At 35.5% G+C, this 21,762-nt stretch overlaps 2 protein-coding genes across 3 annotated transcripts in view; both read left to right on the top strand.

Annotated features, from left to right (window-relative positions):
* Positions 1-21,762, top strand: part of LOC5577573 — a 1,170,395-nt gene that overhangs the window by 1,012,782 nt on the left and 135,851 nt on the right. The gene's annotated exons all lie outside the window — the stretch shown is intronic.
* LOC23687797 lies at positions 18,343-20,498 on the top strand. The gene is made up of 4 exons (XM_011494796.2): positions 18,343-18,517; positions 18,580-19,258; positions 19,318-19,519; positions 19,579-20,498. Exons 1-4 carry the CDS (start codon positions 18,376-18,378, stop codon positions 19,807-19,809), a joined length of 1,254 nt encoding a protein of 417 aa, XP_011493098.1. The 5' UTR covers positions 18,343-18,375; the 3' UTR covers positions 19,810-20,498.

The raw sequence follows: 21,762 nt of genomic DNA on the forward strand, positions 1-21,762 counted from the left end.
ACCAAGAACCTCGGGGTTATCCACAACAATGTAACCATGGAAATTTTCAGGATTTTGAAAATGTTACACTGAAATTCGTTGTAAGTTGCTACCGGAATGCGTAAATGGTAAATGGTTTCATTTAGTGATGGAAGTTGGATTTTTTTTTTTGGGAGAGCAGCTCATGTCAGATATGAGTAAACACTCAAGGGCTCCAAATAAACATAAAAACGGTTAGAAAAAGGTTGTCTGACTCCACAGTGGCTTTCTCCAAGGCTTTCTTTAAGAATTTGTAAATAGATTCCTACAAGAATTTATTCAGAGATTCTTTCAGCAATTCTTTAAGGGATTCCTTCGGGAATTCATCTGGGATTTTATTTCCAAGGAATCTATCAAAAATTTCTTCTGGAATTACACCAGAGATTCCTCTAGAAATCTAGGGATTACTCTAGAATTGTTTCGCAATGAACTCCTGCCAGAGATTTCACCAAAAATTTTCCAGGAATTCGGCCAGGGCTTTCCTCAAGAATTTTTCCAGGTGTTCCATCATCCATGTCACCAGGGGTCATTGAGTTTGCTCTAGATATTCGTTCAAAGATTACCCCAGAAATTTGTCCATTGGTTAACATATAAATTCCTCTGGGGATACATTCAGGAATTCCTCCAGGCATTCCTAAATATCTCTTCAGGAACTTTACCCGGCATTCGTTCAAAAATTCATCTAGAAATATTACAGGATTTCCTTCACTAATTTTTGCAAGGATTTCTAAAGAAAGCCCAAAGAGTTCCTCAAGAAATTTCTTCAGGGACTGTTCCAGGATATCCTTCGAGAACCTCTCCAGAGATTGCTACAAGATATCCTTCAGAGAGCCTTCCAGGATTTTTTTCCAAAGCTTTCACCAAGAATACCTCTAAAAACTTCTCCCGGTGGTCCTCAAAAAATTTCAGCAGAAATTCCTCCAGGTATTTACCCAGGTCTTTTTTTAATGGCTCAAATAGGGATTCTTTCAAGAATTCCTTCTCAAAATTTCTGCCAATTTCTTGAGGGATCAACCTAAGAATTGGTTCAGAAATTACTCCACGCAAAATCTTAAAAGATATTCAAATTCTCAGATATCTCTCTAGAAATTTTCCCAGTGATTACTCTCGGAATAATTTCAAAGATTTCTCCATAACTTTCTCCGGGGATTTATCAAAAATGTTATCAAGGTACTTTTTCGAAAAATTTTCTGATGTTTCCTTTAAAAATTTCTCCAGTAAATACTTAAAATATTCCTTGAGTTTTTTTCCGGAAATTCCTGCAGCCATTCCTTACGAAATTTATCTCAAAAAAATCCTATCAGGACCTCTCAATATGTTTTTCCAGTGATTTCTTAAAAAAATCCACCGTACTCACTCTCAAAAAAAAACCTGATGATTCCTCTAGTTATTCCTCCAAGTATTTCTACAGCAATTCCTTCGCAGATTCTTACAGAAATTCATTCAGTGATTAATCCAAAAATAACTTCAGGAATTTCTCCACGTATACCTCTAGGAATTTCTCCAGAGATGCCATCAAAAATACCTGCAGAAATGCCATCAAAAAAATCCACAAATTCTTTCAAGGATTCTACCCAGATTTTTTCCAGAGATTTTGCAAGGATTTCCTCCAATCAACAACTGCTTCACATGCTTGAAGTTACCCTTCAGAGGATCCTCCAGGAAGTCCTGCTGGATTTTTTCCAGGGAATCTTCTACAAGTATTTCTTGTATTTTTCAGTGATCCCTCCAGAAATTTCTCTCTCTGCTACAGGGACGCAAACAGGAAATCTTGCTAAGAATTTGTCAGAAATCACTTCAAGGATTTCAACAGGATTTCAAGGATTTCTTCTATGTATTCCTACGAGCAATCCTCTAGAGATTAGCTTAGAAATTTTTTCAGTGTTTCTTGTAAGAATTCTTCCAGAAGTTCTCCTAGAAAGTTCATCCAGTTTCCTCACCAAAAGTAATCTTTAAGACATAGCTTTAAAAGAAGAAAAATAGGGATACATTTCGGAATTCCTTAGAACGTTCTCCGACGATTTTTTCTAGTTGTTCCTCAAAAGATTTCTCAAAAAAAAATCTCCATGTATTTCTTCAGATTTTTTTCCAAAAATTCATCTAGATATTCCTACATGGATTCAACTTGGATTAATCTTCAGCAATGCTTCGTCAAATCCCCTGCAGAATAACTGGTGGAATTCCATCTATCTTCTATAGAAGATAAATCTATATAAATAAAAATGGAATGGTGTTTATATGTTACAATTTGGCATAAGAACCGGTTGTCGGATTTTTGAAATGCTTTCACTTCACTTCAAACCATAAACTTTGAGCCAAAAACACTAGCCTCTAGAGGCGGCGCAAACGACTTGGAGGTGAATTTTCAAGTTATAAAAAAATATCTTCAGTTAAGTCACCATAACCTCGTTTTTGTTTTTTTTTTATCAATTTTTATAGTTTTGGCATCATTCTTTTCAAATTTAAATTCTCTATAACATAAAATTTGTCTAAAATCAAAACTTGTCTTTGTCTTTGTGTAGTTTACTCATTTTTTTTTTTTGCTGACCGATTCGAACTGTTTTTAGTTGTTATCACTTGCTTTTACATATATTCCACTTTTAATCTGTCACACCTAAAATATTCGTTCATAGCAATCGCTAGACGCCACAGGAAACCGTTTCCCTACGCTTCCATTCTTCCATCATTATAGCACGCCTTTTCTTACGCCTGATACATAGGCAGCCTGGTGACACAGGACTATCATCCACGGGCGGCCAATCAAGCTCAAGCTCTGGAAACATGCTTATAACACACATAGTTCGGTGCAAGAATGTAAGCCATTTCATAACGCATTGGTGTTATGAAAAATATCGTAATATGATAAGGAATTGAAATGGTAGTTTACGGAACCAGTTGTAGAATGATGATTTTTACAGCTCTAGTCGAAATGTTATCCTGCGAGGCTTGCCGAATAAATTCGTCAAAGTTTTTAAGCTTTGAATTTGAAGTAGACCTACCACTCGTGATTTCTGCTCCAGTGTTCCCTGATCTACTATTTTTAAACAAGGACGAACAGGTGACCTCAACAATGGCGCCTGTAATGTCAGAATATATTGTATAGTGTACTATTTTGAGAGAAATAACGGACGTTATTCAGCCGTACAGTGTGACAAAGGGGAAGGAAGTCATGTTGCATTTTCTCGTCTACTGCGCATCTTGAAATGCACTGCATCTGCGCGAGGTCATGCGAATTTCATAGTTCGCTTTACGCTAGCAGCACAGACAAGATGACGTTACACTCTTGTAGCTGTTATCAACTGTCTTTTGAACGGTCTATTCAAATGTATGGCAGATGAGCAACATCCAGACACTTAAAGTTGAAAAAAAAAAACAAGTTTCTCCGACAGAATATTTTGAAACTCAGGATGTGCAAGTTCGATAATCGGGACACTTATCTTTGTCGAAATAAAATCTGAGGAACATGCAACTTTAATAATAATCAAAATTTTGATACCGTGACACAAAATTGAGACTATATTAGGTTTATCAAAATTATGAATATTTCCGTGTGAGCTGAATTTGTGATTGCTTTCTAGCCACGAAATTTAAAATATAGTTTTAAACCAAAACACGAAAAACTAAATATTGTTTCATTTATATGGCTAATTGTCACACTGTCACAATGTCACAGTTTATGTCTGAAATAGACACTTGCTCAATAAAATAAAACCAACCGTTTTATATTAGATATAAACGTTTAAAATGAAATCAAATCACGATACAGTCAAACCTCAAATTTTCTCCAACACAAATGTGGAGTACCTTACATCTGTTTGAGTTGAAACATGATCGATTAGTCATCAACAGCAAGTAACCAATCGATCAAGTTTTCTATGCATCTTCGCTTCAATAAAAGATTGACCAACATAAATTTTACTTTGCGATTTTCATAGGAATTATAGGTTCGATTATAACGTGTACATAACTTCAGGCTTAAGAGGAATTCACAATATGCTGAGTTTTTTCCCGAAAACAAACGAACATATTTTCAATAGTCCGGCAGTGATACTAACACAAATATATCAAAGATCTCTCAAGAAATTCACGATGAATGACTTTACAAATGCATTTTTTTTATGATGTTTCTAGATTCTAGAGAATTCGAATCTATGATGTATTTTAGGGAATTGTAAAGCTTGTACTAGAAATATATTGAAAAACGAATTATAAGATCACAACGGATCCAGTAAGGAGTACTCCTAGTATATCCAAAAGATTTTGCCAAATATCTTACCATCAGTAAAGCAAAAATAACAACAGGTACAAATTGATACTGTGATATTTTAAGGAATCTCAGAGATATTTCAAAGAATCAGGTATCTAACTAAGAACCCAGACAACCAGAATGTACGTATATTGAAATCACCTTTTGCGTTATGCGATGCTTATATGCGCAAAGTTTCACGTATAAGATGATGCAAAAAGGCCTTATACGTACAAAAGTGAAGGCGATATACGTGCATATTTTGTATGATGAAAAATAACATACTATGCGAGTGTGTAAATTCTTTTGCGAACTAGTCTGTACTCTTATGCGACCTTATTTATCACAACAAAATTGATTTGACAGCTTCTACGGATTGATCCGATTTACTTTGTACGAGTATACGGGGCGAAACGAAATGTTCATATGAACTCAGAAAAAAGGGTTTTATGCGAGGAAACTCATCGAACAAATGATATCATCCACCATGTAGTACGGGTGTGATGAAATTTGTGCAAATAAACGACTATGTTCGTAAACTGTTATGCGACTTCTGGTTGTCTGGAAATCGAATCAATCGAAATCCGTATTAACACAAATGATTTTCCTCGACAAATTACCATAAATTTAATAAGGGTGTTATTTCAAGTTGAAATCTGTCAGATAAGTCAAAGCTTACCCATCAAAATAGATCCGCTAGAGATCAAGAGAAGTATTCGTCAATTCTCGATTACTTTTTCAAATCGACGTAAGTAACTGTAATACGGTTTTGAGAAAATCAATTAAGAAGAATCACAACCTGTCTTCTAAAACTGTTTCAAAATGAATCACCTCTTTAATAAACTTTGCATACAATCAACTCGCGTTCAAAAACTAGGTAGTTTCTATCGTTTCCCACAAAAATAATTATAACAAAATGATAAGCATTCAGTTACTTTCGACGTTTTTCTACCACTGTAAAATCGGCTCAAGTAGTGTTTTGTTTTGATTCGTGGTTAAGTCACTTTGTCTCTCCATACAACGGAGCGGTGAAAGTAGCGGTTGGGTTGCGAAAGTTGAAATTCTCACTTATGCCGTTTTGTATTTCTGGAATTCAACGTTCTAAAAGTGAAAAATCTAGTTGGGTAAGAGCGGAACGTGTAGAATTTCGTCTTCGAAACACGTAGGATCGATAAAGTAAGTTTTGTTCACTTTTTTGACTTGAGACTATTTGAATAAGTTTTCGAGAATTATCTCTTCAGAGAGCCACTATAAACCTTACCAGTAATATGATAGAGTTACGCTGATGGATTTACCGGTAAACGAAAATAAACTCATTGAGTGAAAAGGGCTGGTTTAGTTTAGTCTCCTATGGGTTTTAAGATAGCGTTTGAAGGATTTACTAAAGCTGCGTAATAGCAAAAAGACCAAAAGGGTCAATGTTTGTTACTTTGATTAGGGATAGCTGAAAACTGCCAGAAACAATGCTCTATATCTGCGAGCGACACACAATATTTTTATTCAATGCTCTCTGAAAGATGTACCATTGGATATTAGTATCAGCAGTTTTTTTTTTTGTTTCCTTATGCTCCAAAAGCAGCCCATAGGCATATGTTTCTCTATCCTTATGCTCTCAACATTCGAATATGGCTTTTTACATTGCTATTCCCTACCATACACTGACAAATATCAGACCCAAAAAACAGGCGACCAAAGCCGGAAGGTGAACCCGAAACAAATGTATTCATTTTCGTTGCTCCCTATCTGCTCGTTGTTCCTCTTGAATTTCGATTTCTGGTGATGACAGATGTTCTCACCAGTTCATAACCGTAGGTGTGGCGGTCCGTATGGATGCTTATACGATGTATGGAGAGTACACACATTTTACTGAGTCATTCATCCGACCGAGCATTTCACAGGAAACTGAACATTCAGATATAAATAGTTAAGCCATAAACAGAATTCCCTCTATTTCGTCCTCGGTATAATCTGTTCGATCCAATGCTACAACCATCGATCATTTTCGGAAACGTCAATTCTGCTCTAAGCTTACCAAATCCCCGATTTCACACAACGATGCCCGTGACATTGAAAATAAGCAAAATTGGCAGCTAGCTAATTCGCTAATCCGATCAAGAGAAACAACTACTGACTGTCCAAAACCCAGTGGATACTAGTTTACTCTCGGTAGTGAATGTACCTCATCACCAATGTAGGCACCGCAACGTGTGTCTAAAATAGAAATTTTGAAACCGCTTTTTTTAATTGAAGCTTCTTTATTTGGGAAAACCAAATATTAGCAGTTAATTCAACGCTCTAGGGAGAAACGTTTTACGCCATAGACGATACCGGACGTCGGTCACTGCGACGTCAAGCACGACTGTTATTGCGAAGATGCAGGTCTTAGATTGAGCACTCCATATTTGGATAGGAAATTGCAACAAACTTGAAAATAAGGGTTGATTTTAATTTGAAAAATTTGCGGACCATCACTGAGCATTGATTTGAGCCATGGTCATGGCTTTGAACAACACTCAAATTGGCCCTGCTCCACCATTTTTGCCAATGTAATTTTTAAAATCAATTCCGTCAATTGAAGATCACGCATCCCAGTAGTTGTAACAGAAGCAGAAGCAGCAATAGCGGATAATTATTCATTCATCAAATCATTACGTGTAAATTTAAGGTTACCTGGTTTCATTACTTTTCTTAGTTGGTTCTCATGTTGCATGTTACATTCAAAATTTAATTTTCTCAGAAAACTTGGGTTCTCAACCTCCTAAGGATGTTTCAAATAAACTTTTGTAAATCTTTTCAATGTATTCGAATCCCCTGAGCAGAATCTCAATAGAGAAACAAAAAAGTAGATTGGAGTACCTTGTACCTATTAATTCCGCCCTAATTGCGGATGCGAGTAATTGACACTGAAGAAGGCTTAAAGTGGTAATCGAAATACGCGTATCTGTCGAAGATATGCAATTAGGGCTCCGCCCTAGGGAGGAAGGAGAAACTTTTGTATTTTTAGAACTGTGAGAAAAGACAGACGTTCAGTAGCGATTGCCCCGATTGAGTCCTTGAGCAGGAGTTAGAATGCTCTAGATCTACATCTCATCTACGTTCATAACATTTTTTTTTTCTTTGACCGAATTGAACTTTCTCAGAAATTTATATCTTGCTCTGTTGACATTGAATGTCGCACAAATAAATGACAACGAGTTGTCCCATTGTTATGGAAGTTTAGTAAAAGAAAAAGTGACATCGATTTCAGAGAAAATTCAACTCAAGCTCTTATTAGATATCGTCAACCTCCGCGCTTATCTTCCCGAGATTGCAATTAGTAGTCTACTAGCACTGACAATCAGACGTAACGCTTGGAACAAGTCAATACAAAAATCATCGTTGCCAGAGCTAAAATCTCTATAGTTGGCCTATAGGTGACAGTAGTTTAAAAACGTCATACACAATCAAAAACAATGCTAACCTGTGGATAGCATACGCAGACATTTGGAATGAATCCCAAATTTGCAGCTTAAGCTGTACTATACAAAAAGAGTTGAAAAATGTTTCCGACAGAATATTTCCAATTACAAAATCTTAGCCCAAATGTTGAACGTTTTCGTAAAAATATCCGAGGTACGTATAAGATCAATAATGATAGAGATTTGTTTGCATTTTCTCATCGTAATAGGCAAATTTTTCGTCACGCCAATATGTCATGAAGCAGCATACTTTACCGCACTGACATTTTTCAAATTGTCGCGGAGAATGATAAGAAAACCGCTGTCTAGGACTTCAAATAGCCAAATTATGATGAAAAAGTGAAAATTACTAAAATTTAGCGTATTAACGTCAAAATTGTGAAACAATTTACTTCAAACACCATGCGTCACTAATATTCGAGAACATTATTGTGGTCTTCGTGGCCGTGCGGTTAGTGTTAGCCGCATCGTGTCTAGGAGTGCGGGTTCGATTCCCGCTTCAGTCCGGAAAACTTTTCGTCAGGAAAGTATTTCGACTGTGCCACTGGGCGTTGCATGCTAGTCCGTTGTCTAGTGTGGTGCTTCCTTCAAAGGGCAAATCGTCCACTGGAAGCATTAACGTGTCGGTGTCTTTTTAAAAGAAAAAAAACATGCTTGAGTCGTATGAAGAAAACTTGCTTTGAATTGAAAATTGTATGTTTTGATCGAATTTTATGTACAAATATTACTATTTTGAGTATCACTTCACTCACAAAGTTGCAAGCTTTTATAAAAACTTTTCAATGTTCTGAATTACGCTATATTTCAAGAAGAAAGAAATCACGTGCTCCGTCTAAGATCGAACCCACGACTCCCTATTCGCTAGATGGGTTCTTCAAACTATAAGCTATTTGTTAGCCAGCTGTTTAAACATCTTAAAATTGTCATATAATTATATGGCTCTTGTGTTTTCTCCAGCAGCCCAATTAGGACTTTGCTGTGGCCTATCAAATTTCATTTTTCATACCCTGTGATTACCATTATGAGTCGGTCCTTCTTCTTCTTCTTTCTGGCGTTACGTCCCCACTGGGACAGAGCCTGCTTCTCAGTTTAATGTTCTTATGAGCATTTCCACAGTTATTAACTGAGAGCTTACTATGCCAATGACCATTTTTGCATGCGTATATCGTGTGGCAGGTACGAAGATACTCTATGCCCTGGGAAGTCGAGAAAATTTCCAACCCGAAAATTTCCTCGACCGGTGGGATTCGAACCCACGACCCTCAGCTTGGTCTTGCTGAATAGCTGCGCGTTTACCGCTACGGCTATCTGGGCCCCGTCCTCTGACATTCAAAAGTCTGAGTCGGTCCTCTGACATTCAAAAATCACAATTCACATAATGTATTTTAATTTTTACAATGTAATCAATAAAATAAACAAACTATAAATCTATTCTATTTATATGAGAGAGGTGATTATTTTGAATTCAGATATCTCAAATATACCAAAACATATCTCGCTAACTTTGACATTTGGTAGATGAAACAAAGCGTATTTCGGAACATTCAAAAGTTGTTGAAAAACTTACAACTTTTTGAGTGAAATGATACTAAAAATTATTTGCTCAAAATTTAAATTTTTGATTATAGGCTAGATGTTTTTCATACAGCACATGGGGATTTTTTTTTATTTCCGTACAAAGTGGGCCGAAGGGTCTCAGATTTTCATGAAACTTTTTCCACAGGCAGGGCTCATCAATATACGAATAAAAAAAATTGAAAAAAAATTCAGGGTCTCTTATTTTTCCGGAAAACTCAGTTGGAATTTTTTGTTTTCCTCTGACACTACTTTGGAAAATCATAACTCAAGAACGATGCATCGTAGAAACAAAGTTTTTTTTTTATTATGAAAATGAAAGCAAATTTTCTCAGGAATAAAAAAATATATTAACTGGAAAAAGTTTTCCCCAAAATTTTCCACCATTGAGAAAATTCGTAAAGAAAAGCCGGAAAAACTATGCTCCAACTCGTGGAAAATTTTCAAAAAAATATTTTTGAGAAGGCAATTTTATAAGCTTAATCGCTGAAATTTTTGAAATGTACTTATTTTTTCGTTTTTGAGTTATGGCCAATTTTGTAAAAAATGTGCAAATGTGCCATTTTGAGCCTTTTCTTTGAAAAATCATAACTCAAGAAAGAAGCATCGTAGAAACAATTTTTTTTTTTCTATGAAAATGAAAGCAAATTTTCTCAGGAATAAAAAAAAATATTAACTGGAAACAGTTTTCCACAAAATTTTACACCATTGAGAAAATACGTATAGAAAAGCCGGTAAAACTATGTTCCAATTAGTGGAAAACTTTCAAAAATATATTTTTGAGAAGGTAATTTCATAAGCTTTAATCGCTGAAATTTTTGAAATGTACTTTTTTTTCGTTTTTGAGTTATAACCAATTTTGTGGAAAATGACCATATAAGCCTTTTCTTTGAAAACCCATATTTCAATCGAAGCATCGGAAAAACAAAGATTTTTTATCAAAGCAATTGCAAATTTTCTAAAACATCTGAAAAAAAGATATGGGATTGGTTTTAATGAAGTATAAGTCGGAATGGATGTTATTTTTCAGGAAAAATTACACCGCTAAGAAAAACTGAAAAAAACTGTTTCTGCCGTAATTTTTCATTACACTGAAAAGGGATTCTTTCTTTTCTATGGAACAAATAAGATTATTATTATTGTATTATTAATTTTATTTATTCAATTATTCAGTATATAACTTACATTTTCATCTTAATACTATCTATTTTTCAACCGGGAAGATTGTCTTTGCTTGCTAACACCAGAAGATTTTCGTTTCTTTGTATTATTAAGAACAAAGCATGTTGTATTTTCTTGGTTTTCATGTGCCTCTAAGAATTCACTAGCAAAAATGCTTCGTTCGTCTTTTAGTATAAATGAATGATATTTTTTTGTTCCAGGAATTGGAACAAGGTTAGAAAATCTTTCCTGTAGAAATTTTTCAACCTCTTAATAGTCATTTTCAGTTGCATAGATAAATTCCCAATCTTTTTTAAATTGGTCTTTCACCTTTTGCGACACAGCCCAGTCGAAAAATTGTTTGGCGTTATTAATTTCTGCTGACTTTCTAATACTACCATCTCTAGCCATTCGCTTGATGTTGCCACCGATACCATCACAAGGACCTTTTCCATGTGAGGTTGGGAAAAGTGCCATTCTGCTTTAATTTTAAAATCATTTTCATGGTTGCATACATTTTTGAAATTTGACATTAAGCGAATGGCTAGAGATGCAAACCATCGGGGTTCATTTTTAATTTGAACATCTACTCACCCTGAAAACGTATTACTGGTTACCTCTTTCACTGTTTTGTTTTGATTCTGCATTCCATTCCACAGCGTTCCATTTTACTTTACTCCGTTCCATGAACTAAATGACATTTGAACGATTTTTAATCTGAACGTTGTGCAAATTAGCGGGGTACAGTTTAAAAAGTATAAATAAATTATTCTAAATAGACTTATCTGACATCGCGCTAGAAAGTTATAACTACTCCCAGGGTATAAAATAGGTTCAATATATGTACTCTGATTATCTCGCTTATTCCATTTAATACATTTCGTACATAATACTGATGCTTTTAAACAACTGTCTTGAAAACAAAGTTGCGATCGACCTCTACTACAAAAGGTTTGTAAAATAAATATTCGATTAGGAAAATTTCCGATGGTTTTGACTTTATTTTTAACAGCACAAATCAATATATCAACTAAAAGCATGAATTTTCAGTAAAAAATGATTTTTTTTTTCTCATCAAAATTATACTGTAAATCCTCCAATATCCTCCGAAGATACAATATACCATTTGAACCTCTAAGTTATACCTTTCAGATCCTGGGCAAATTGCATCCCCGTTTTTCCCCCTTTTTGAGATACTGAAGTTTGAAAAATATTATTTTTTTGAATAAAAATTGTCATATCTCATAAACGAATGGATAGAATCACTTAATTCTTTCAAAATATCAAAATACGCATTTCAACTAGTTCTAAAACTTTGTAGAAGACGTAATTTTTATAGGTTTTGAAACAAAAAAGTTATGGGCAAAATATCATTTTTTCATGGACCACCCTACCCTGCATTATTGAAAACGCCATAGCAAGGGCTACGGTAGACTTACAAGGTTGGCGTCTTCGGTAAAGTTGTTCATATTTAAACAAAGAACAACTTCCTAGAATACTTCAAAGCGCTAACTTGAAAAGCATAAAAGTTGGCAAAAATATTACCGTAATTTGTTGGACCACCCTAATGTCACTTCATGTCAAAATGTAGTTCTCATCATATGTAACAATTTTGCCGAAGACACTTTTGTTCTCAAATATCATCTTCATAGTCAAAATATTTTTTTCCTCCTAATTTTGCGGTCTGGCCCAATGTGCACTCGCGGTACTTTTTTACTATTACGCTAACGACGCGCGAGATGTTTGATCCTGCCCTCAGCGCCCACCCCCACAGGAGCAGGCAACAAGGTCGAAGGATCGAACACTACTCCCTTTATATCAACACCAAAAAAGCTGAAAAACTCACATAACACTATTTTTAAACTTGCTTTTAATTTTGAATGGCCCTAATGTGCCTGTTGTAATTTTTGAATATACTTGAAGTATTCCTCACTAGATCCAAGGTGGACTAATAAAAAGAGATCTTTGAGAATTTTATGTTAATATTGCTGCTTCATTTCTTGATAATATTTGCGTCGGGTTTCAATTGAGATCTTGATAAGTTTCTCGTTAGATTCTACATTAGTTCCTAAAAAAAATCTCAGTGTATTGTTAAGTAAATTTTTGTTCAGCATTATATATGCATATGGGGTAGTCAATTGATGCATGCCAGCACTATGTACGCATATAATGCTATTATAATGGCAGAAAAGGCGAAATAGCGTGCCTCTATAATTCAAAAAATTTAAAGCTATAAACGTGCTTCCCTGCACCACTAATGCTAATATTAGACAACGAGAGAAAAGTCAGTTGTTTTCCCCAAGTAACCAAAAGCACTAATAAGAAACCCTCAATCAGCATCATGAATGCATACAGACATTATAATAGCACTACAAATGCTAACACGCCTTAAAACAGCACTTCCATCGCATAGATACCCTATTACTGCTTCACTAATACTCCTAAGCCTGACACATACAGGCATTAACTTAGCACTTTATTGGCTCTCTATTCACATACAAGGCATGTTTCATGTTTGGGGCCCAGATAGCCGAAGCGGTAAACGCGCAGCTATTCAGCATGACCATGCTGAGGGTCGTGGGTTCGAATCCCGTTGGTCGAGGATCTTTTCGTAATGGAAATTTTCTCGATTCCCAGGGCATAGAGTATCATCGTACCTGCCACACGATATACACATGCAAAAATGGTCAATCGGCAAAGAAAGCTCTCAGTTAATAACTGTGGAAGTGCTCATTAGAACACTAATCTGAGAAGCAGGCTTTGTCCCAGTTGGGACTTAATGCCAGAAAGAAAGAAAGCATGTTTCAATGTCATCCAGTGTTTTGACAGATGTACCACGTGCTTAGTGTTTGCATGTATTGACCTGTTTTTTTTTATTCAAACAACTTGCATCGTTCACAAATAACGTAACGCTCTATGGAGAGTCAAAGTTGGGTCAAACGTTACGGCTGAAAAAATGCATTCAGTAGATGAGAGAGTGAATCAAAAATAAATAATACCGTAATGTATCAAATGCAACAAGCCACATATGGAATACCGTGATGAAAACGAGAAAAAAGGTCGTAAAACCGCAAATAGATGCATTTTTATGGTTTGACTAGCTTGTACATAACAATCAATAGGCTGCTTCCGGCAAAAGTTTAAGGTTTGAGTTTGAAAGTAAAAACAATAGTGTTTTCAGAAACGCAAACTGTTATGTGCGTTATTCTGCGCCCAAACTAATGAATTCAGTCGAAAAAATCCCCATAAAAATCGATTATTTGAAAACAACTATTTTACCATAAGATATAGCAAGTTGCAATGTTCGACACACAAACATTTTAAAATATTAGGAAAAAAATACCTAAAATTTTGATTTTTAGGGGTCATTTTGAAATAAAATCATATATTTTGTAGAAATTTGGTGTCTTCGACAAAGAGTCTTGATTTTGGTAACTACTACAACTTTGCTGAAGACACCAACCGTCTATCTCAACCAGGTAAGAAAAATAGAACGCGACCCATTGGAAGCCCACACAATAGAAACCTCAGCCAGTACAGTTGCTGGCTAGTGTTGTGTGCTATTTCATTACCTAAAAAATAATGCGCTCTCAGGCTAGGCATTGGATATATATAGAAAGCGTTGTGTTTGGATGGGCATCTAATTCTTCCGAAGGAGGTGCACTTTGCGAAAGAGGACCACGTGATTATTGAGCTGAAATCGAATTCAGGTTAACTTCTGCGTTCATGAGTCCTCTCATGGCGTAGTGGTAACGCGCCCCAACTAGAGATCGGGGAGTCGTGAGTTCGATTCTCACTGAGAAGACGTGTAACTTTTTCGAAAAACTTCACATCAATTTGTCCATTTAATCCAATTGCAAAATATATGTAATGTTTAGATTTCGGTAGTTATATATTTTGTAGAAATTTGGTGTCTTCGACAAAGAGTCTAGATTTAGGTAACTACTACAACTTTGCTGAAGACACCAACCGTTAATCTCAACCAGGTAAGAAAAATATGTTTTTATCTCACTTTTGAGTGATTGAATCACCTGACCGCTATCACCAAAAGAAGCGCTCATACGAATCAAGAAATTTTACTGAAAAAGCTTTTTCACTAAAATCAAAGATTTAGGCGCTATGATCACGATATCGGCAAAAAAAATCGCTGTGTTATGGTAGCCACAAAATCTACTCATGATCGAAACAATGCAACAAAGTTGTTCAATCAACAATGTGTATGTTTGTTGTAATACATAGTTGCGAACATTTCTCTGTAACCACATTATTTACATAATTGGCATGGGAACGCTTAATTGACGTATTTTAAGATAGACCCTTGATCTGTGCCATTTTTTTTCAACTGGTGAAATATAGCTAATGAAAATTATGAATCAATCCTATTCAAATCAGTCTTATTTTGCACAGTTAATTAGTTGTCAAGTTCTAGGCCATAGTTCCCCAAACTATGAGTCGCGACCCCCTGGGGGATCCTGAGCCTGTACCAAGGGGGTCGCGGAAAAATAATCAAATTTCGTATTTTGTCGAATGTTTCTTTAGATACTTTTTGATTGATAAATTAGGTAGAAAGTTATTTAAGTTTGAATGGAGGAAACATAAGCTTTGCGATTCTGATATAATCGATTTCGAAGATTGATGGATTGTTTTACTTTGAAGCTTTGCAATAACCTAAACTTTCAAAAGAGAAAACAGAATATTCCTAAAATCTAACTAGCTACAAAAATTATGAACCGAAATATACTCAAAGTATTTCAACCAATTTTAATTTACTGAAAAATGTTGCGAGTATTCATCGATATACCAAATAATATTTAAAATTTTCAACGAATTTCAAACATTTTGGCAAGTTAATATGTTTTCCAAGCATCTAAAGTGTTCATCAATACACTAAAAAATATTTGCAGAATTTTCAGCAAGATTTAAGCATTTTACTGCCGTTCAATGAACAGTTATGGACAGTTTAGTTGGTTGAATATTTCAAAAAAAAAATGACGCAAAGGAACTAGGCCGATTTAGGTTAAAGGTTCATTAATTGAAAAAGAAAGTCTCCAAAAAACCACAATGGAAATGGATTTAATAAAATATATATATATATATACGCAAAGAATTGTTAACAAGTTCAATAACTTTAGTCGACTGAACTATTTTTCAAAAAAACTTTTACCATTCGTCAAAATACCGAAAATGATCGAAGAATTTTAAATATGCATAAAATCATTTTTTTTTTTTTTGATGATGTCTTCTCTAATAAATTCTTAAAATGCAAAGGTTGATATTCAAAATAAAACTCAAAGAATTTCTAAAAAGTACCATGATGAATCAATACCCGGACGCTTAAGACAGCACACATGTTCAAACTCTTATTTATGTATGTTTTGTTGGAATATTCATAAAATGTTATTGTTCAACACATTCTTACAAATCAAATCTTCATAAAAGTGAAGAAATATCCGGTATCAACCATGATTTTAACAAGAAAATTATTAAAATATTGACGCTTACCTTGTTTTTAAATCCGGACACCGGATGCAAAAGATGTTTTTATATCCGGACACTGTTGGATCAAAATCCGGACATCTGTGTTAAAACATGATTTATTTGAATATCACTAATGAAAATCGTGTCAAATTCAATAAAATATCGTTCTTTGACAGAACCGATGTTAGTACTTCCCTAACAATGTTGCACGTAATATTAATATTAATGTTGTGGTTACCTGAACTGGAGCGCTTGAAGCTCGCACTGAAGTACATGCGGCTTGAGTGTCAATTCACACAATTTATCTCACATTTTATTGTATTCTGATAACTCACACCGCTTTTCATTTAATTTTTACTATTCTTCTCTAATTTTCTCAAAAAAAAAATCACTTTCACTAGTAAAAAATAGGCTTTCCAATTGATGTCCGGATTTAAAACCACTGACTCAAAATCCCGGACAGTCTTTCAATACACCATAAAATACATATTTGCATCCTAATCATCAACAATCTTGTTACCAAACTTTAAAAAAAGCTTCATATAAACAATTTTGTTCAAAACACTGCATGAAAAAAGACTCACACACTTTTTCTGCAACAAAATGTTGTTCGTGTTTTGACTTGCGCGTCTATAGATTTTCGAACTTGAATATACATGAACCGCGACGAAATGACGTTCAACCGGAACTACTAATTTGTTGTTATTTTTATCAATTTTTTGGCAGTGGTAACTAGATTAAAAATGATAGTACAATGTTGTACAATGGTAAAGGAAATCTATCTTCTATATAAATAAAAATGGAGTGGTGTTTGTATGTCACGAAATGGCTTGAGAACGGGACAACCTATTTTCACAATTCTTTCACTGTTGTCATCTTGAAGGGTTCCGACGTGTTCGTGCGATGTAAAAGTTTAGGGAAGTTTTCGGAAAATTTGGTAAAACAGGAAAGTACTAATACGTTATTTTGTATGGGAGCTAAAATGACATTTTTCAACAGCCTACTGTACTGCCCATAACTGCATATTTGTAACATTCGACAAAAGTAGGCATTGAGTAAATGGGATACCAAGTTTGCATTTTATTGCAGTATGGGAGGGATTTAAAATTTCAAAAAATCACTAAGAATTCAAAAGTGCTTATTTGAGGCTGAAATTTTGTACATCTCATATCGCTTATTAGGAGAATAGTCAGAAAATAATTCTGATATAAATTTCGTTGCCACTGCATTACTAGGCTCATGTATAATCTCAATGTGACTGTTATGCGGTTACAATTGCCAATGTGACAAAACAACTTGGTATTTTTTTCGAATTTTCTAGAACAATCTCACAGATTTTAGTAAGTTGATCGAAAGTATTTATCATTTGATGACTCTGCATGGCATTAACTCCAATTTGTCCAAAATGTCGAATGTGACTGTTATGCAGTTATGGGCAGTGTATGACAAGACGAAGTTTGCTGGGACCGACCACTAGTAATTTGAATAAAACCCAAACATATTAGCATTCAAATCTAGTCTGCGAGCCTTGCTCTGCAAGAAACTTTTATCCTACTGTTTTTCTCTGGTGGGTCGCCAAAAATGAATCTGATTTCTAGGCGGGTTACGCATCAGAAAAGTTTGGGAACCTATGTTCTAGGCAATTCCCGCCGAAGGATATTTACTGTTATAAGGTTTTGAAGATTTGAAGTTTATATGTACATGACGAAACACGTGTCATATATAAAAATTGAAATTGAAACTGCGAAAAGAAATTACGTGCTTCGGTGGGGATCGAACCCACGACTCCCTATTCGCTAGATGGGCGCTTCAAACTACAAGCTGCGGAGTCCCTTGAGAGACCCCGACGCTCGGAGGCGAACTTCCGTAGATTGTAGGGTGAAGCGCCCATTTAGCGTATAGGGAGTCGTGGGTTCCAACCCTACCGGAGCACGTGGTTACGTTTTGCAGTTGCAATTTTAAGTTGTACATTTGATCCCGGTCGGTCCAGGATCTTTTCGTATTGAAAATTTCCTGGACTTCCCTGGGCATAGAGTATAATCGTACCTGCCACACGATATACGAATGCGAAAATGGCAACTTAGGCAAAGAAAACTCTCAGTTAATAACTGTGGAAGAGCTCTTAGAACACTAAGCTGAGTAGTCGGCACTATCTCAGTGGGGACGTTAATGTCAAGAAGAAGAAGAAGAACCCACTACTAACTTACACATGATTTATTTTAATCGCAATTTACTTAAAATACACCGCAGACAATGTGTCCGCAAAGGGCAGACTAAGGGTTAAATTGTCATGCGGAGTGCTGGTCCTTGGAAGAGCTATTAAAATTTGCTTTCTTTCTTGTTCGATTGACGTCGTCAATCTATGAGAAAATTGACGTCACTTCCACGCCAAATCCCCACCCAGGATAAAGTTAGTTTGTTCTCAGACTGCGGTGCAAAATGTTCGCCAAAATCCGTTACGCTTGGAACCGTGGGTGCGCTTGGTGGTCGACCAAAATCAACCAAATTCGCCAATATTTCTCCGACGAGGGAGCTGCTGGCGATTGCTTTTGGTGGACTGATGTGTTATTATTACTCGGAGGTATAGTTCAGGTCATTTTTACAGATATTATACTGGTTTGACACGAGTTTCGTTCGAAACAGGAGTCCTAAACGTCCACACGTCGAATTGGATCCACGAGCGTAAAATTCGGATCATTTTCCAAAGTTTGTCAGTTTACACCGTGTATGTTTTCTATCTTCGGTTGTATGAAGCCTTGCATGAAAAAAAGGATGCATCTTCGTTAATTATGGAAATCACTAAGGTCACAAGCATCAGCATTTCGTGCTTGAGAATGGTGGCAGCAGCTTTTCTTATTAAAGTACTCAACACTATTCGAAGTTTTGTCTTGAGCAATTCGATCAGTTCTGGAGACGTGGAATATGATGAACGCGAGCAAAATAACTTCAACAGATTGGCCAAAAGAGCTATTCAAGTCATTTTCAGCTGGATTACTGCGGATACAATTTTCTTTTTGATTCCAAGTTCAACCAAAGACGATTTGTTCCAATTTCCCGTCCCATCATTCTTGATCGGGGAAAAGGCTTCAAAGATCTTAAATATGATTTGCGTTACTTCTATACCTGCGTCTATTCTGCCTAAAACGATTAGTTGCACCACCTGCATTGGAGTTATGTTGATTGGGATGCGCACAAAACTCCGGGTGCTGGCACATCGCTTTGAACTGATTTCCCATCAGTCAATTTCCAACGAAGACCAACTCTACGAACGTATTGACAGAGATCTGCGAGAGTTTTTGACCCAGCATCGGATGTATTTGAGGTTAAATCGGTTGTGATCCTGTTTGTTTGAAGTAGTTTCTGATTCATTAATACTTTCAGCTATTTGAAGATTTCAAAAGACTTGGTAGGAAAAGCCTTTTTGCTCGTGCACTACTTTTCCATATTCGCCATTGGAGCATTGCTGTATGCCTGTCACGAAATAGAGAGGAGTTTTATGACGGTTGTATTCGGAGCCGCTGTTTCGTTCTTTCTATCGGAGTACTATTTGTTGTGCTATCTGATCGATTCTTTGCAGGACGAGGTGATATCTTATTTGATTAAAATCATAATTTATTGATTGATTCTCATCAAGATTCACAGGCGGACTCTATTGAACAACATATTTTCGAACTTGGCATAAATCTACCTTTCAGACCGGAACGTCGCTCCGAGTATGTCCAATTGCGGACTGCCCTTATGATCATCTGGATGAACACTCGTAACGGAATAACGATGAATTGCATGGGAATATTTGAAATTAACACACCCAAGTTTTTGTCTTTGATTAACGTTGCCTATTCGGTTTTGACATTTTTGATCAAAATGGAATGAATTATTGTTAAATGTTTTGAGATATTTATATGTTAAATGGCACCCTAGAAACTTTAAGTAAATAGTATAATGTTAAGGGAAATTGTTTCATATCCTTGTTATATAAGCATTAGGACAGATGGATGGAAATTATCGGACAATTTTAAAAAGGAACAAAAATTCTCATTATTTAAATGAATCACATTTTTTACTAGTGCTCTGTAAAGGAATATGACACAAAATAAACGTTTAATAGTTTGACACAAACAATTTCAGATTTTTTGCAGGAAATATATTTTGTTTTGTAAGATTAATTGCACCATTACCAGACAAGTTGAACCTAACAGAGTAAGCTATTCAGTTATATGTTAAGAATACTGCAATTTTACTCATTATTGGATAAATGTTTTTAGGTGTATAATAGTTATTTATGCAACAAGTTACAAAATAAAAAAATGACTTCTGTTGCATACAACATGTTTTGCACATACAAAAAATACCGTTTGAGTTAGATCATTCCTAACACAATCATATTTCAAGAGAATCCACATGGCATCCATGCATTAAAGCGACTCGATATTTTTCAATCAGGTACGCTGTGATGCAGTAGTATGACTATAGACATGATAGTTGCAAATTTTCACGCATCACCCGAAATCAAAGTGATGTACGTATATTCTAAATTCGTGAACGGCCAAGGTATGATGCCTCATAAAATATTCTTATGTGTTATACAGTTATTTCTCATGTGCCAATCTTCCTACACAAATCGTGTAGGAACAAGAAATTCCAATCAGTTTGGAACCAATTTTACTGCTGCTCTACGTTAACTGGACGAATCACCCCATAAAGCTCCCTTCTTTTTTGTTGTGAACTAATATATTCTGCTGCCTTTTATAGGTACATCCTTTTTCAACTCAGAATCCCTCAAACGAAACTAGCTTCTTATTTCAAATCCGAATCTACAATTCGAATCAGACTCAATTCGATTCATTATACGGATGCAAAATCAGAACCTAGTTGACTAAGTAATTGAAAAAATCAGAACAATTGATTAAATGACGTATGGATGCAATCCGATGTCATTTTGACAACTCCTAAAACAGTACTGAAAAGTGCTACTTTTCGTTACTGTTATTAATGCTGAAAAGTAGTACTTTTCAGCACTGTTTCTTTGAGTAGGAAAAGTAGGCCGTTATGTTGTCCATTCTCTTAATAAAAAGTATGCTGATTTGCAACGGAATAGCAAAAATATATTTTTATACGAAAATAACGAAGATTGCTTTAAATTAGATATAAAATTTCAATACGAATTCAAATATGCAACCGTAATGGTCCCTCTTATAATTAAACTGCGGAACACGTTTTTGTCTCACGTACCAAAATTAGAGATGGGCAAAAAGAATCGGAGCCGTTGAAAAGATCCAGATCACTCAAAAGAACGAGTGATCCGTGAGAGCCGGTTCATTTGATCAGCACGGATCAGACGAAAAGTGACCAGAAAAAAGAACGAATCGATTCTTTCCCCTATTCTCCTTCGTTCGTTTCTCGGCTTTACAATAAGGCTTGACACGTGTCTTGCCTTGCGCGCCACGACACACATGCAAACACAGTTTGCTGCAGCTTCTCACTCTCAGCATACACATCCAAACAACTAATTAGTCCCTCCTACTTGCATGCAGGAGGATGGAAGATTGATTGCAAAGTACATTTTATTTCTTCCCTTTGGTTCGGGTAGGTGAATCGACCAAGTGTATTATGAGATTCTGGGAGAGAATGAAAATGAATGAGAATGTGAGAATGAGAGAGCGAAAAATACGAAAGGCATGTCGCGAGAAGGAACAAATAACTCCCCAATAACTTATGCATACCATTTTTTGGTATCATACCAAAATTAGGTATTGTTCAGTTGTCAATACCTCAATTTGGTATTATAATGGTATTGAAAAAATCTTTAAAACAATTAAAAATGCT

The sequence above is a fragment of the Aedes aegypti genome, chromosome 2 (genome assembly GCF_002204515.2).
Source record: "Aedes aegypti strain LVP_AGWG chromosome 2, AaegL5.0 Primary Assembly, whole genome shotgun sequence".
Lineage (NCBI taxonomy): Eukaryota > Metazoa > Arthropoda > Insecta > Diptera > Culicidae > Aedes > Aedes aegypti.

Excerpts from the sequence above, each read along its gene's own strand:
- LOC23687797 (XM_011494796.2), top strand. The coding sequence starts at position 18,376 with ATGTTCGCCAAAATCCGTTACGCTTGGAACCGTGGGTGCGCTTGGTGG. Across the intron at positions 18,518-18,579 it reads TGTGTTATTATTACTCGGAG|GAGTCCTAAACGTCCACACG; the intron begins GTATAGTTCAGG and ends CGTTCGAAACAG. Across the intron at positions 19,520-19,578 it reads TCGATTCTTTGCAGGACGAG|GCGGACTCTATTGAACAACA; the intron begins GTGATATCTTAT and ends CAAGATTCACAG.